The sequence below is a fragment of the Melanotaenia boesemani genome, chromosome 21 (genome assembly GCF_017639745.1).
Source record: "Melanotaenia boesemani isolate fMelBoe1 chromosome 21, fMelBoe1.pri, whole genome shotgun sequence".
NCBI classification, from domain to species: Eukaryota; Metazoa; Chordata; class Actinopteri; order Atheriniformes; family Melanotaeniidae; genus Melanotaenia; species Melanotaenia boesemani.
The window spans coordinates 4,412,983-4,430,032 of NC_055702.1; the positions used below are offsets into that span (position 1 = coordinate 4,412,983).

General features: G+C 41.0%; 1 protein-coding gene across 1 annotated transcript; it reads right to left on the reverse strand.

Moving 5' to 3' along the window:
- Positions 1–757: 757 nt before the first annotated feature.
- Positions 758–16,585, reverse strand: grnb (granulin b). Its single transcript, XM_041973492.1, has 17 exons — positions 16,448–16,585; positions 16,119–16,191; positions 14,326–14,466; positions 13,230–13,370; positions 10,120–10,233; positions 8,823–8,964; positions 8,558–8,661; positions 7,892–8,021; positions 7,650–7,741; positions 6,449–6,596; positions 4,481–4,578; positions 3,956–4,189; positions 3,402–3,638; positions 3,045–3,308; positions 2,712–2,945; positions 2,317–2,574; positions 758–2,010 (listed from the first exon to the last, which is right to left on the reverse strand). Exons 2-17 carry the CDS (start codon positions 16,122–16,124, stop codon positions 1,864–1,866), a joined length of 2,490 nt encoding a protein of 829 aa, XP_041829426.1. The 5' UTR covers positions 16,125–16,191; positions 16,448–16,585; the 3' UTR covers positions 758–1,863.
- Between the last annotated feature and the right edge of the window lie 465 nt (positions 16,586–17,050).

A 17,050-nucleotide genomic window follows, 5' to 3' on the forward strand; every position in this document is an offset into this window, starting at 1 on the left:
ACACACACACACTCCTACACAACTGCGTCTCCACTCAATTATCTTGCGTTTACTGCGGTCGTCATAACAACTTCCTGATGATGAGGAGGAGGTGGTAAGAGGATACAGCGAGAGGAGGCCAGAGGAAGTGTGTGGGCTGGTCGGTGCAGAGTGACCTCATGGAATTTAATTATCACATCGACCAAGGAGATATTTTGAAGAAATTTGCCCCTCAACCAGCTCTTTCTGTAAGGTGAGATCTTCTTTTAAAAGCTGCGAATGTGACATTTACAGCAGAAAAAACAGCCTTTAAAAGCAGCGTTGACACTACGAGGAGCAGATTTAAATGACCTGAAATGTTATAAAGTTAAATCAGAGTTTCATCTTACAAAACTTTTTTTAGCATCTACAAACCTCCATAAACAAAAACCTGACAGATTTAGTGACAATGTGTGACCATTTTTGTAGTTTCAAACACAAAAACAAACGTTTCCAGAACCTCCTCGGCTCCCAGCTCTGGTTGTGTTTAGAGAAAACTTCATTAGCCACCAGAGAGGCAACAGATTTTCTGATCAGACTCAAATAAAAACTAGATCTCCAAAACCAACTGAGCAAGAACTCAAAAAGTTATTTTTATGCTTAGTCACCGTTTTTCCTTCTTTCACTGAAGCAAAGAGGTAAAATCCTCACTACTGCTACACCAGAGATTAATCTCACCTAAAAAATAAAAACATTTCAAACACAGATGCAGGTAAGTCTCAGAAAATAACAGCCATACTTTCCACTCTCACATTGTTTTATTATTTAAACACTCAGCTATCAATCAAGAAAACAAGCATCATATAAACAGTCTGGTCTGGGTGGACTCATCGCCTCACACCGGTTTGACTAAATGAAATAATGAGGATAAACTCCAGGCTCTGGGTTCGTCATCCAGCCTCATGTTTGTTTCTGTGGAACGTTGCTCAGTAAGGCAGGAAGTACATTCATGCTGGTCTCCTTCCAGGCAGAACGGCGAGTGCAGCCACGTTGTACAGTAAAAAACCCACAAAAACATGGAGTCAGCTGGTTTTAGGTTTGTAGGAGTGCAACATCAACACATCGATTCAAAGTTCAATGAGCCAATAATAACGATTCAAACTGAAAATATGGACCAAACATTAATGCAGGAATAATTTGCAAGGACATGCGGAGGTGCTTGTTTTGTTTGGTTGTTGCCAAACAACAGATTGTTTCTCATTTTATTGTCTGACTGAGCTAAAACTAAAATTAGATTTGAATAACAGTTGCTTTTCGTGATTTGATTTGAATGGAACCAGCTGTGTTAAATCAGCTGTGAAATCGTCTCGAATCAATCGCGGGGAAAAACAGGATAATTCAGCTTTATTTCCCCTTAATGTGGCTCAAAACAACCACTTGAAGCAGGACTCGTCAACTCCAGTCCTCGAGGACCTGTCCTGCAGGTTTTAGATATTTTCCTGCCTCAACGGCTGTGTTGGAGCAGATAAGCATTTAAAGCCTGCAGCACAGCTGCAGGGAGCTGAAGAGCCCTGGATTAAAGGGAAATACGGGCCACTCTGCAGCAGATACAACCATGAGGAGCAGAAAAAAGGCTCCTGCACATGTTTAAATAAAGCTGTGAAGCCATACAATGATCTTTCTGTTAAGTGTTTCCTTCTGGATGCGACTATGGTGTGCACCCATTTCCTATTTCCACACTTATAAACAGAAAATTTCTAAAAAACAAAAACAAAATAGATAAAAATGTGGCAAACGCACGTCCGCAAAGTGCAACACGCCTTTGAGAAAAAGCCGTTCTGCAGAGAGACGACACGAGCTGTAGATGGATTCAAGGTCGCAGATCATTACCCCACCTCGGTGGAATTAAAGTCCATGTGGGACAAAGTCTTTCTTTCTGTCCCCCAAAAAAGTGTCCCAGGTGAGCTGGGTCTGGAGGGTGCATCCTCCGGCTTCCAGGTCACACGAGTATCCAGAAGGACAGCAGTGTTTGGAGTCATCGCAGCAGACAGCCTGGCAAAAAAAACAAAAAAAACAAAACAAAAACAGTTGATTTCATTTCCAAATGAAGAGTTTTTTATTTCTGGATGCTGATTTGTTCAGAGATGTTGATAACAAATCACTTCCTGTTAACTTCTTTAGATTCAGTTTAACTCAGATTAATGATGTTGAATTTTTTCCTTCCGGCTATCTGAAGTTTACAAGACGAAGATGAACAATGATGGAGCAAATACTGAGCGGTACCACAGAGAGAGATGGTACATCTCCAGGAAAAAAAAATCAATCGTGCTCGTCTGAGAAGACGATGGATGAACGTACCCCGGGGGAGGGGCAGCAGCTCCACTCGGTGGTGGAGATCTTACAGCAGGTGTCGTGTTTGGGACAGTGGAATTTCCCCGTGCCGTCACACGGCACGTCCACATCGTCCCCCGTGTCTCTCAGCTCGGACCGTACCACTTTACTCTGAGGAAGCGCATGCAGGAGCAGATCAGAAGCTGTCTTCTCGCATGTTCCCGTCTGCATGTTGCATGTGTAGCCCTGAGGACAGCAGTGCTCATGGTCGGCACAACAAACCGCCTAAAGAGACAAGAATTTCTCGTTATTCAGACGTGAAACAGTTTTATTAATAAAACCTTTCTGTCTGCTTGTAGAGGCCAGACAGCCGTAAATCGGGAATTAGCGTGGCATGCATGTAACGTCGGTGATGTTCAGACCTTGACCAGCGGGCAGCAGCCCCACTCTCCGGTCTGCAGCTTACAGCAGGTCGTTCCTGCAGGACAGCTGCTCTTGTTGTCACATTTAACATCTGTCACGGCCCCTGCCTCGGTCTGAGCGCTCAGTTTGGTGAACCATGGTATCACATGAGGACCCCTGGAGCAGGAAGACCGGTGGGGCTCACAGGTGTGGTCGCTGGGGCAGCAGTGGTCTCCATCTATGCAACATACTGCCTGAAGGACAACGAGTGTAACTGAGTGGACATCCCACTCACACACTTACCGACATAGTGACTAATTCTATCGTCAGAAATATGAAATTGTCACGGTTACCTTTGGCAGAGGGCAGCAGCCCCATTTCTTGGTGGTTTCCATGAAGCAGCAGGTTGTGTCTCTGGGACAGCTGGTCTGAGTGTCACACATGTTCTTGTCCGGCCGAGCCTGAATGGAGACGGTCTGGCTGGGCTCCTTCTGCCAGGCCGGCTCCTTCTGCAGCCAAGGCAGACTCAGGTCGCCGGGCTTGTCACAGGTCTGCTCCGCCATGTTGCACCTGTAGCCTTTGGGGCAGCAGTGTTCCTGATCGTTACAGCACACGGCCTGGAGGGGAGAGGATGAAACCCAGGAAATGATATAATACAGAAGTAGACAGCACATACACTCAGATTAGCTGTAAGGAAAGGAGATGCTGACCTGAGGTAAGGGGCAGCAGGCCCACTGTCCGGAGTTTTTCTTACAGCAGGTGGTGCCTCCCGGACACATAGTCTGCTTGTCGCATTTCTCGTCCTGCACCTCCGAGGTCAGAGAGGGGCCCTTCTTCAGCCAGGGGAGCGGCAGTGACAGACCAGACGGGTCATCGCAGGTTTCAGCCTCCAGGTTGCAGACTGTAGCGTGAGGGCAGCAGTGTTTGTGATCGTCACAGCAGACAGCCTGGACGGTGGAAACCATTTTTACCGAATCATTACAGGTAAAAGACGAGATAAAAACATGGTTTCTGAGCGTGTAAACGAACAATATGCTGCACAGTTGGTTCAAAACAATAAAATTATCTTATGTGACTGAATTGGGGCATGACCCAGATTTGGTGGCATAATTCATCTTGACAGTATGAGGGAGGAGGATCTTTTTTAGCCAGATTTGTGACCACAGAAGAATTGGCACCAGCACATTAGGTTGACCCTTCCACTACTTCATGAGACAGGTAACTGATGGACAGCGAATGTGTCCCCCGTGCAGTCCCAGCTTACCTGAGGCAGAGGACAACAGGCCCAGTCTCCGCTCGCCGTCTTACAGCAGGTGGCTTCTCCAGGACATGATGTAGACCCGTCACATTTGCTATTTTCCTCCAGTATGGGGAAGACGGGCGTTTTGGGAAGAAGGGGCATCGTGGCTCCACCTGACGGATCATCACAGGTGGAGGCTGCCAGGTTACAGACGGTGCCGTGGGGACAGCAGTGCAGGTGGTCCTTACAACACACAGCCTGCAGGAAAGAGGAGCAAAGCAGATGTTGATGAATCTGCATCTAAAAATGATTAAATAGGCAAAATGAAGCCAAAACATGTCTGTCTGCACAGGAAAGCAGGTCTCCTCCACCTCCAGACTGAAGTGTTAAAACAAAATTCCCCGAATTATGCAGAACCACATTTAAATGGCGTAGAGATTTTTTCCTCCTACGATCACAGCTGAAAAGTGCAGCCAAAGGTTGTGTGGTGAGTAATTCATGCAGCTGGAGGAAGAGAAACCGGTCGGCCCGCCAGCAGCACGTCAGTACCTTGGGTAAAGGACAACAGGCCCATTCTCCTTTTGAGGATTTACAGCAGGTGCTTCCATCGGCGCAGGCCACCGAGTCATTGCAGGGAACAGCCCAGACTGAAAGACAAACAGAAACATTATACTTCACCACGTATGCAAACTTTATTTAAGGCCGCTGTACTGATTAGATTACTACGGTACTGCTGGGCTGCACATCTTCTATAAAAATCAAGCAAAATGTTTTTCTTCTTATTATTTTATTCCTGCTCACTGTGGAATCAGACCACTCACACTTTAGGTCAGGCGTAGGAAAGTTCGGTCCTAGAGAGCCGTCCTGCAGGTTTTAGATGTTTCCCTGCTCCAACACACCTGATTCAAATTAAATGGATCCAACAGCTTATCAGGTTCTGCTCAGTCGCTCATTCATTTGAATCAGGTGTGTTGAAAAAAGGGAAACTAACATCTAAAACTTACAGTACTGAAGTTTTCTAGAACCGAACTATCTTGCCATCAACAGAAATCAGATGAAATTATTCTTTTAACTTTTGACTTTTTACTCCTAAAACTTTTTTCCCCACACAAGCAGAAGTGCTCAAAAACATCAAGAAATTAAATTTCCTATCAAATAAAGTCACTGTCAGAGTTGAAACGAACCTGCAGTGTTGAACTTCATTAAGTGACAGAAAAATAACCAATTTATCATTTCAATTACTTATAAATGCAAAAGTTGGTCTGGCTGTTGATACACCTCTGAGTCAGAAGGGGAGGTAGTAACAGAGGAAAAATGTGGGCAACACAGAACTCACCACTAAAATTAACAGTGCTGATGTCACTCAGCTGATTTTGCAATGGAAACTGAATGTGTGTAAACACACACCGATGCGGAGCTGAGCCGCCTCCGTTTGTGTGAGGATGAACAATGGTGGGCTAACAAGGATGTTTTTTTTCCACCAGTGAGGCAGGGCTTTTAAAGTAGCAGTACACTTTTCGCGCTTGTGCTTCTGACTCGCTTTGATGACTTTGATCACAGCCCTTCAGCATCCCGAAGCTGAGAAACCGCACTTTTTATTCACTTTAAGGTACTGCGTCACACGCTAGCATCAACATGCTGGACGTTTCGAATGCACACCGTGGCTGATTTAGCAAGAGGACATTACAAGAAATACAGAACAAGAAATAAGACAAGAGTCAACAGACTGACTTTTACTGACTGGAGAGCGCTCGGAGAAGAGACAGGATGCAAGACGGATGCTGAATTAGCTTTCGTTAGGGCGACTCAGTGAGAAAATATACCAAAGTTTAGTATTGCAGTAGTAGTTAAACTTTTGTGTTTGTATAATCTTTGGATTGAAAACATTAAATCAGCCTCTTCCTCTCTGTGACCTCTTGCACTGGGTTTGGTTGCACTTGTTATGAAAACAAATCAGTCTCCTATTTTTATTCAAGATCCCTGCTTGGATTAAAGAGGCCTCATGTAGCTATGACGACAGTGAAGTGGCATCTGTTGGGCTTCATTTCTGTTGCTGCAGCATCTTCACAGCAGCTTCAGGAACACACAGGAAGTGCTGCTAATTTTAACACGGCTGATGTCTAACTTAGTCTTTCTTTATTTTCCTGAAAATGAAACATTTTAGAGGAGGGGACAAATGGAAAACTAAAACAGGAAAAGGTGGAAGCATGATCAAAGCTGTGGTTCATAAACTGTCCATCAGCACTTTTTTCCACAGATGAACTCCAACTTTGTTAAACGTGGTTTAATAACTGAAGAACACAAGATAAATTTAGCAAATTCACCATCTTCATCTACATCAGCGCCATCTTTCAGGTAACCTCAGTATGATCAACAAAAACCCTAAAACTGCTCCATAAACCAGGATGGTGAGTATCAGCAATGCATTGAATAAAATAAAATAAAATAAAATAAAATAAAATAAAATTAAACAGTTGTGCAAGTTAAGTTTTCAGGGACGACGTCCAGCTTGCTCACCTTTGCTCTGCACTGCCACTGGATCTGCAGCAGCGAGTGTCTTCATGGACGTGGGAGTGTTTCCCTGAGTGGACATACAGGTGCTGTGGGACAGGTCACATGTGGTGTACGCAGGGCAGCAGTGGATGTGATCTGCACAACAGACAGCCTGCAAGAGAAAGGAAAGCAACCATTAGTTATAAGGGTGGTTACTGTTCTTATCATGGGCTTCAGCAGCTTTTTCACACATATGAAGTCAGAAATTTATCTTGTGTTACCACAACACATATAGTATAAACTTATTTGTGTATTTTAATTGGTATTTTGAATTTAATTGGTTTGCAGACAGAATAAAAAACACTGATGTGTGCAGATTAATGTCTCCCTGCACTGTTGTCCTCTACACATCTAAATAAACTGGACGGAGGCTCAAACACACACTGGAAGAGATGTTTAAAAAGACACGACATGATAGCAAATGACGGAAAAATTATTTTAAAAAGGGTATATTTAATTCATTATTGTAAGAAACTTGGTCTAACATTATTAGGTGGCAAACATATCCAGTTTATTCAGTCCACATTTGTTATGTGTAGCCAAACAAGCAAAAGAAATAAACAAACAGCACCAAAAACAAAAAAAAAAACTTTGATAAACACGCTGCATTAAACACAAAATTCTTATTTTATAGTATAAGCCGACATTTTGAGCCACCCCTCATTTTTTTATATTTTCTTTCCTTTAAAGTAAACTTCAGCAGTAATTATTTACTGCTCATTATCTATTTATATATCCTTTAATTTATATGGCTGCTTTTGCATATAAATATATTCAAAATAAATAAATAATTCTAACTAGGTGTTTTGTTTTTTATGCTTGAATGTTCGGTAGAACAGTGTTAACAGTTTTAGACAAACAAACAGGGTCTACATTTAACCTAATTAATCAAGCTACATGTTGCTCTGGCTCCAGCTGCGCTTGGATATCAGACTAATGATTAAATCTAAATGCAATAAAGAAAAGAGCCCGTGTTCATCAACAATCATTCGATAGATTTTCATCATTTCTTGTATCAACCCAAAACAAAAACACTTTGGAGGTGGAGGCAAATGTCAAAATATGTCTTATTCTGGTAAAACTGATCACATAACTAAGCGGTTTCTATCTGTACTGACATATTTGTAGTTCCAGTTTTAGCTTCATGACAGCGTGGACTACTTACGTTGGGCAGAGGACAGCAGCCGTATGTTCCATTGGTCATCTGGCAGCATGTGGTCTGATCAGGACAGACTGATTCCTTATCTGGACACACAACTGTCAGGAGGCACAAGGTTCAAGCACCAATTCCAGCTTCATCACTTCATTTAAAACATCTAATTACTTTTATCCTTCTTACTTTAATTAATTCTACCAGCAGGACCAGACCGAGTCAACTCAAATATGTCATGATAAATCAGCGCTTACTGTCACTGAGTGCAGCAGGGATCTTCTTCATTAGCGGCATGTGGCTCTCACCAGACTTGCAGGCTAAATGCTCCAGGTCACATTTTGTGTTGCTAGGGCAACAATGGAGATGGTCGCTGCAGCACGTGGCCTGCACATGATTCAGATATGAAAACCAAGAAGAATACATTCATCTTTTACAACTGCAAAAACAAACACGTTCACTTATTTTGTTGACAAATGCAACTCAGGACGGAATCCTTCCAGGAAGCTGCGAGCTGTAAATGATCTGATCCAAACTTCATTTTGCTGCAGCCTGTCAACATCTGAGCACCTCTGTGACCTACTGTGAAGTAATTTAATATACTATAATACATCTTACTCATGCCTGATTCCTGCTGGGATCCTGCCTTCAAGTTATGTTTCAAACATTGGTACACAGTTATAAAAATGAATGAAAAGAGCCTAAATTAGAGGGACACTGACTTTAGAAAACTAGGGGAAAGAAAAAACTTATCTTCTTGTGGAGGCAAATTATGCAACACTAAACTATAAAATGATCAAAACTGTTGATGCACCAGAATTTTTACACATGTTTTACAACAGACTGACAGTTAAACAAAAAACACTAAAACCCACAGGAAATCTTGCAACTTCCTGACTAAAGTTTTCATCAGTCGTACACACCTCTGGGTACGGGCAGCAGCCGTAGTCTCCGCTGGTTAACAGGCAGCACGTATAACTTTCTGGACAGCTGCTCTTCCCACCAGGACACTTCACTGAAGCAGAAGCTACAAAAGCAGCAAAAGAAAAAAAAAAAAAATCCATATCAGTGCTGCATCTTTTAAATGCTGCAACACGGACGGTTTACACCAACTTCTTCCACCCTGATCTGTGAAGCAGACCATAAATATAGCATTAAATTCACAGATTTTTTTTAGTAATTTCCCACCTGGTTTACTCTCAATCCTTTTAGCAGGCAGTTTCTGCAGCATGGGGAAGGATTCGAGTGCGCCAGACACACACTTCGAGTGGGCAATATCACACCGGGATCCCTCGGGGCAACAGTGACGCTTATCCTCACAACACACCGCCTGCAAGGAGAAGAAAACCACTTCTGACAATCAGGAACTCAGGACACAGCTTCCTGCACACACTGGAGAACTACTGGAGCAGAAGCAGAGGATGACAAATACACAGACACTTCGTTGGTAGTTTTATATATTTTTATATAGAAATGCTGAGATGGATTATCAAATTAAATGCTGCAAAAACAGAAACTAATACAGCTGAACTTGTGTTTTGTTTTTTTGCCTTGTTTGTTCATGCAGAGCAACATGTATTTTAAAGTTAATGTAAAGCTGCATTTTGTCCCCAGGAGGAGGGACTGGAAGAGCATCCAATCTTATTTCCATTTTATTATGTATTTATTCATTAAACAGAAAAGCTTCTTCTATTTCTGCCCCTACAGATTTCAATGCACCAAAATACTTTGAAGTTTCTTGGAAGCTTTGAGGTGAAGCTTGGAGTGCAAAATATTTCTTTTATTTCAGTCTTGTGTTCAGTCTTGGTTACTTCCAAAGGCAAAGATGCAACCAGTAAAAATGTGATGCTTTAACTGATTTGGCTTTAACTGAAGACAGCTGCCGTGTGCACGCTGTGTGACCGAGCAGTGGAGGGGGCAGCACATCGTAGTGGATCTGATTTGCCTCCTCTACCCTCCGTCTTAGGCCTCAGTGGGTTAAAATATGTCTTAATAGCTGGGTTCTAGGAACACTTTGCTTTCCACTTCTGTATTTCTTCCTGTCAAAGTTAAGGAAATAAAACATGTTACACTCAGTCTGAAACATTAATAGTAACAAGTGGCAAATTTAGGAATAAAACCAGCAACTCTGATTTACTTCTGATCCTGTATTTATCAAGATCTGCCAATACTCTGAGTCTAATTAGCTATTAATAGACCTCGTCATGCAAAGCGTCCTCTGATGTTCAGATTCTGTGACAGAAGTGTATGTTTTTAATTGCTGTTTGTTTTTTAATGAGTTTAAATATCAGAGACCAGAAGCAATATTTATCTCCCATCTACCCCGGCATGTTAATCCCACCCAGCTGGGGCTTCAGATAAAGCAGTTTCTTATAGACATGAGCTGCAGCACCAGAAACTTTCCACTTATCCACGTTAACATGCTCCTTGGTGTGTGTTGATTGTGTGATTTTCTTAGTTGTGTGCGGACATGGTAGCTCGTCACCTTGGGTAACGGACAGCAGCCCCAGGAGCCGTCAGGAAGCTGGCAGCACGTGGTGTCATCGGGACATTCGGACTGTTGATCCGGACAAACGACCGCCTTCACCCTCCCTCCAAACTGGAGCCAGCACAAAACACACAAAAGAAGAACACACAGAGCTCAGCCTTCTTTTCTTACAAACCTAATTACAGTAAATTAAATCAACTACCCGCATGCGTTTATTTCAGCCATGTAATTCATGAAAACGTAAGCCACATGACACTGCTGCATGGAAACCCACATCATCCACATAACGGAGGCAGCCATGACAGAGAAGCCGTTAACATCCCACCACCTGCAGGGTTACTGGTTGCTATGGTGATTCCCATCCCACTAAGGGATGAGAGGAGGGGCAAACAGCTTATCTGAAGATAGCAACAACATGACATTATAAAAACCGAAGCTCTGATTTTATCTGGATGGTTACAGAGATTCAGGCCCAAACACTCACCTTTCCACCAGGTGCCAGACTGCTGTTAGTTTAGGGCTGATTCAGCTGGACCGCCCTGTCACTACACACCTAACATGTCTGAACTTCCTACTATTGTATTCTGATTTCCTGTGCAGGGTCATAATACTGGACACAGTTCATCTACACAGATAATAGCTTTTGTCTCATTTTCCCTGCAAACTGCTTTTTTCTTGGCACCACTGCACTTTATAAATGTTGTTTTAAACAGTTATGTTTGTAAAAACTTGTTAATGGGATGCATGAAACACCAACTGGCGGTGTTTAAAACAAATACCTGATTAGGTTTCCATTTGTACTTACAAACATGTTTTTAGGATAATGTGACAAACTTTTTTTTTTTTGGTGACAAACCATTTCTGGCCTTTGTTCATTTTATTTCTTTATGTCTAATTTATTTATTTTAATCATTTATTTTCTTTATTCACTCATATTTGTAAAACATGTAAATGCAGATGTTTTATGTTATTTATCTTTATTAATTGTTGTCCATTTAAAAAAATATTTTAGTCTTTTTTGTTTTGTTATTTTTTCCCAGTGTTTATTTTGTTTATATATAATTGAAATTAAATATACTTAGAAATTTACCTTTGGGAGAAATAATGTAATAGTTTTTTTTTTTTATTGTAAATAACTTCAGAATAACAGGCACATTTAAGAGCGAGCTACACAAAGAGAGAGATGCACATCAGCTGGTCTGACACTCAGTCTGAGTGGGAGCCAGAGCAGAGAAAAGTTACCTGAGATGAACTTCTTGTTTAGTGGTGAACGACTAGTTTTTTGCCACAAGTCTTATCAATAAAGTCCACAGCTCTTCTAGTTACAGCAGAGTCCCGTGTCTGCTTCACCACAGCTGTGTAAAGTGAAGGCAGCTAACCACAGAGCTAGCTGCAGCTGCAGCTCATGCCTCAGAAATGGAGCAAAACCAGCAAACAGAGAGACGACAGAAAGTAACTACTGGCTTTGTTGTAGCTGAACGCTCCTGTGGAGGGGGTGTTTACTTCACCTGGTCTAACAGCCGCTCCGTGGAGGGAGGCCAGCCCAGGCTCAAATGTTGGCGTCTTACATAATAATTATCTTACATAAGAAATAAATAAATCTACAGAATCAGTAAATTAAAAGAAAATTTAGATCAGTAGCTTTTAAAAAAAGTCTAGATATGAACCATTAGGATTTTCCTCTGGACACAAAGAACACAAAATATGAAGATTCTCATCAGTTTTGACAGATTTGATGTCAACATGCTGAATTTCAGGTTTGTGGATGAAATTGTGAAACTTCTGTGAGTCCGAGTCGACTCAGGAAGCTCCTGATGCATTTAGAGACTTTTTTATTAAACACACCCCAGAGGACGCTGCACCAACTTCTCAGTAATCATCTCCTACAGACAATTTACACTCAGATCAAATTCTCTGTACTTCTGTGTGTGATAGACGATCATGTTTAACTCACTCAGAGCCGACGTGACCAGACTATCGCACACTGCAGCACGACAGGCTTCTTCCAGGATAACTGCTGCTTCAGGCCGTAAAAAGCCAACTACAACACTTCATGACCATAATGTGAAAAGTAATTTAGACCCTCCAGGATCACGAAGGCAGAGGTTCCTCCTCATGACGTATCTATTAAATGATAGAGGAGGCTGATACAACTATAATCAATAACACTCCTTTTGAAACTTTTGAAATAGTCAACATTTTCTCAGCAATGAAGGTTTGAGCTACTTGTACGATGAAAACAGAAGATACTGTGATTCTGTCCCACAGTGTGAACACGTTTTAATTTCCCTTTCCCCTGAACGGTCAGGGAAAATCTAAATAGCAGGTAAAACCAACAGGGGACTGCGATGGAGATGCACAAACTTTAAGAAACAGCCGTGGACGGACAGAAAACAGCAGTTTAAACTAAAATCACTGAAGTTCTGGGACAAAAGGCTCAATCAAGAAGGTAAAGACTGTAGCAGAGGAATGTGGCTTGTAGAAAGTACAGGAAGGTGGAGCCAAGTTTATTTACTTGTACTTTTAACAGCCACATATATGGAAACATTTTTACCAGACGTGAAGATTTCCACAGCTCATTCTCTGCATCACACTCAAGATAAAAAAATGGTAATATGAGCAGACATACAGTACAAGCAAATACTTGAACATATGACGCTGATCTCAGGTGTAATAACAGGAGGTACATGTTGGTTAGATGGAAAAAACCAAAGCATTCCTCTAACAGGAGCAGCAATATTAACTGTAGAAGGTGCAACTATTAACTTTGCACATGTTTATTGTGTATATAAAAAGAGCTGAACAAGGTCCAGATCATTCATAGCTAATCAGGAAGTTCCAGTTACATAACACATGATTTCAGACTGTCTACGGATGTTTACAGCCAGCATGCGTCGCTTGTTTTGTCTAAAAATGCAGCACAAAGAAAATCTGCTGCTTTAACATCAGATAAACACTGAAAACTTCATCTAAACAAACAAATGTTAAGGTCAGGTGTGCTACCTGACCTACAGACTACATTTACATGTAAAGGTTGAGGTCAGGAGAACGATGAGCTGGAGCTTAATGCTCGAGTCTGGGACAAACAGAGTAAAAACTTCTGTTACCTGAGGGATGAGCTGCATGTGATTGGTTGGGAGTCGCCTCATCCACGGCAGGGAAACGGTTTTATTAACACATTTCTCATGAACCAGATCGCACACGGTTCCCTCGTAGCAGCAGTGGAGGTGGTCTGAACAACATTCGGCCTACACATGGAAGAAAGATGTTTATTTTACCCAAACTCAAACATAAAATGTTAAAACCCCCAAAACTTAGGCTAACTACCTTCTTTTCTTTCCTTTCTTTTATTAAGACCGCCTTTAGTGGCAGCAAGAAGCTGCAGCTATTCTTCCATTTACACTTATCATTCATACAATAAAAGCAGATAATCCACCAACCATAACAAATTCATTTTATAATACAAAAGCACTGAATACAGGTGCTAGCTTGATATACAAACATATTAATATTGTAAGGCTTGTATGGATTACAATGAGCGATTAGAGCATCAAACTAAGGCTTTATTATTAAGTACATTTATATTTATGTTCCTCAAAATACTAAAAATCCATCTTTAACTAATATCTCTATATTATTATTATTATAATATTAAATTCCTATGCATTAAAGTGACATTTGTCCCATAATTAAGACCTAGTTTCTATGTTGAGTCAGACGAAGCACTGGACCAGGCTGCTGGGCAGGAGTTAAGGTTTGATAAGATCAATGCTTGGCTGGATTGTTTTGTTGCGTTAGATGTTAAAAAGACAGCATCTGACCAACATTTGTAAATGTAATCGTCTACAGAGAATTTCTATGCTATGAAATATTTTTAAAGTTTACATGAAGCAGCTTGCAGAATGTTAAGAGTGTTTCCTGTAATAACACAAGTTATGGAGGCAGTCGCCTCCTCAGAAAAGCACCCATGTCTACTCTTATTGGTCCACTCCAGTGGCCTGGTCAGGCTTCACCCAGCATTAATTTATTAAAAAAAAACTAACATATCATAAAGGATAACAAGGATACTTGTAGTGATTTAATTCAAGCCACATATAAAAATATTTAGTCAGATTTGATCTCATCAGGGTATATCCTCCGCACATGCGGATTTGAACACCAGCAGCACTTGTAGTTTAAACATCTGACAGGTCAGCAGCTCACATGTGGCAGCGGACAGCAGCTGTATCCTCCCTGGTTGTTCTCGCAGCAGGTGTTCTTGTCTGCACACATGCCTCCATCCGGACAAACCAGCGCTGCGCTCAGGCCCAGAAGAACCAGGCACACGATCCCCATCTGCAGAGTCTGAACACACGGAGCAGGAATGATGCAGCGTGACGCTATGCAGCCCAGCAACACACAAAACAGTCTTATCAGCTCTGTTTCTCTGTAAAGAACCGAGTTTGTGGAGCAGCTCTGCAAACATTTCAGCTGATAAACTGGATTTCCACACTAAATAAACCAAGACCTGAAGGTGGTCATGCTCCTTTAACGGACGTCATAACTTTACAACTACGTCCTAGATAGCAGAAATATAACACACAGTCACCGTGTTACAGGCTCATTGTTCGTGGGCTTTTCCCTCTGCAAACAAATATCTTTTGTAAAATCTACTGTAAAATCATTTTCACAGAAGCTGGTTATGTTTTAGTAAAAGTCTAATATGAACATTTCTTATTTTAAATTCTGTTTTTAAGGATATTTTATAGAATGAACATTGCTTTAAAAAAAACAACAACCCTGCAGCTGTAGTATATCTGCTCAGTCAGAGCAAGACATCCATTACCTGCTTCAAAGCCATTTTTAAAAAATCCTCATCATTCAAGAAGACAAACACGTCCAGATCATGTGCTGGAGAACTACAGGAAGCCCAATTTACAAAAACTCTGAATAAAAACTAAAACGTATAAAATGTGGGAGACTAGAAGAAGTTTGGGTATATAAACTTATCACTTCTGTACATCTGACATCCTGGCTATGGTTTTATTCTTTATCAGTCTGTTAGTGTGTTAAAATCAGGCCAAAATTTTAAATAGTAATTCCACTAATGTTTTATAAAAGCAATTTAAGGTTTAATTTGATAATCTCCGTGCATCCATGACTCTTTCCTCACACCTGCGTTGAGGGTGGATGAATCAAAGATGTCCAAAGAGATAAATAAACTAAATAAGACATTCATGCATCTAAACAGTTTATTTTTTTCTTAAAAAATAAATAAATAAACAAACATATTATAAGAAAGTGTCTCTCAAAACCCACTACTGTGCCTGTTTCAACAAACCTGATCCAATGAAATGGACCACAGGTCATTAAGTCTTTTAAACAAATCATCATTCAGGTGCGTTGAAGCAGGCGAACAAACGAAGGTACTAAAGATTTGCTGTCCTGCGGGTTTTAGATGTTTCCTGCTTCTACACACCCGATTCAGAATAATGGTTCATTAACAGGTTTGTTGCAGAACTTGGCACCAAGCATTTGAAGGTACATTTAATTTGAATAAAGCACGCTGGAGCAGGGAAACAAATAAAACCTGCAGGATAGTGGACCTGGGGGACCAGATTGGCTTATGGGGGGCAGTGTATCCTAAGACATGCTGTTATAAGTCATTGCTCAACAACATTTTAAGAAGCCACAAGTAAAAATGCATGTTTATCTTATAGAAACAGGTCTAATTTTAGTATTAATGGGAGGAGTGAAACATCTATAAGTTGTCACTTTCCTGAAACTGTGAAACTGGCATCTACAGTATTAAAGTGAATCTAAACTTTTTCCAAGCAGGAAAAGCACAGGTTAATTAACATTAGCAGCTGAACCGCTTATTAGCTGCCTTAATGGGGTTAAACTTAATGCTAATTAATGTGTTGTTGTCTCCTTCTTTGTACATTATAAGACTTTACATTCTAAATAAATATCGCATAAGCTTATCAATGACGGTTTTCTGTTGGTCGTGTGTTTACCATCATTAGCAGATTCTTTAGTCAGTTAAGCCGTTGTCAACAAAGATGACTGTGCTGCATACTCTTCTTAAACCTGAAAAACAAATAAATTAGTTAACGTGATTCTGCTGGAAAATATGAGAAAATAGGGAAAGATGTAAGAAGCAAAAGAATAACTTGACGTGAGACGGTGCCTGAATGCAGGGAGCTAACTAACGTTAGCCTTTTTATTCAAATAAAGTAATCAATGTAGCTTCGCAAGCTAGGTGGCTAACAGTGAAGCTAGCTGCTTTAAAAGCCTTTCAGCGGATCTTATTTATCCGCGAGGAAAACGGATGTATTGTTCTCACCTCGTAGGTCCGGTTAAACACGTCCAAACGGATAAAGTGTGTCTTCTTTAATGCATCTTTAGAAGCACAAAGCAACAATTGTCTGAGGCTAATTTCTAACTGTCAATTCATTAATCACATGACACGCTGACATGTGACTCTGCAGGTTGGAGGGGTTTTAAAGAGGCAAGCGACACCGTGTGAGGGGAAGTACGCACGTTTATGTTGCTTTACTTATTCACATTCATCATCAGTTAAATTGAAAAGAAAATTTAGTACTGTTCAACCCCACACAACTAATTTAGTTGCCAAACAGTTTAAGAAGATGGACAACAAAAGTGCAATGGTTATTAAATCTGATGCTTTGTTTTAACTGGTGCACTTTTGTAGTATTTACAACCAGGTGTGCATCAGTCACAGATGTATGACTGACACCTGATTGATAAACAGACAGTGATGATCAGGGTCTGACTCCATGACAAACACATCACCTCTCACCTCATGTCCCATGATCCAGAATGAGGTTATATTCATGTAGAAATAACAACAATCATGTTTCTGATAAACTGTGCAGCGGATGTGTCCAGGTCTGTCCTGATTTCCTTGATTATTCTTCATCCATCC

What these genes read in the sequence shown, in the direction of transcription:
- grnb (XM_041973492.1), bottom strand. An exon ending in ACATGCAGCTCATCCCTCAG is followed by an intron (nt 10,234 to 13,229) that starts GTAACAGAAGTT and finishes TGCTGGCTCCAG; the next exon opens with TTTGGAGGGAGGGTGAAGGC. An exon ending in AGTGGCAGTGCAGAGCAAAG is followed by an intron (nt 4,579 to 6,448) that starts GTGAGCAAGCTG and finishes TTTGTCTTTCAG; the next exon opens with TCTGGGCTGTTCCCTGCAAT.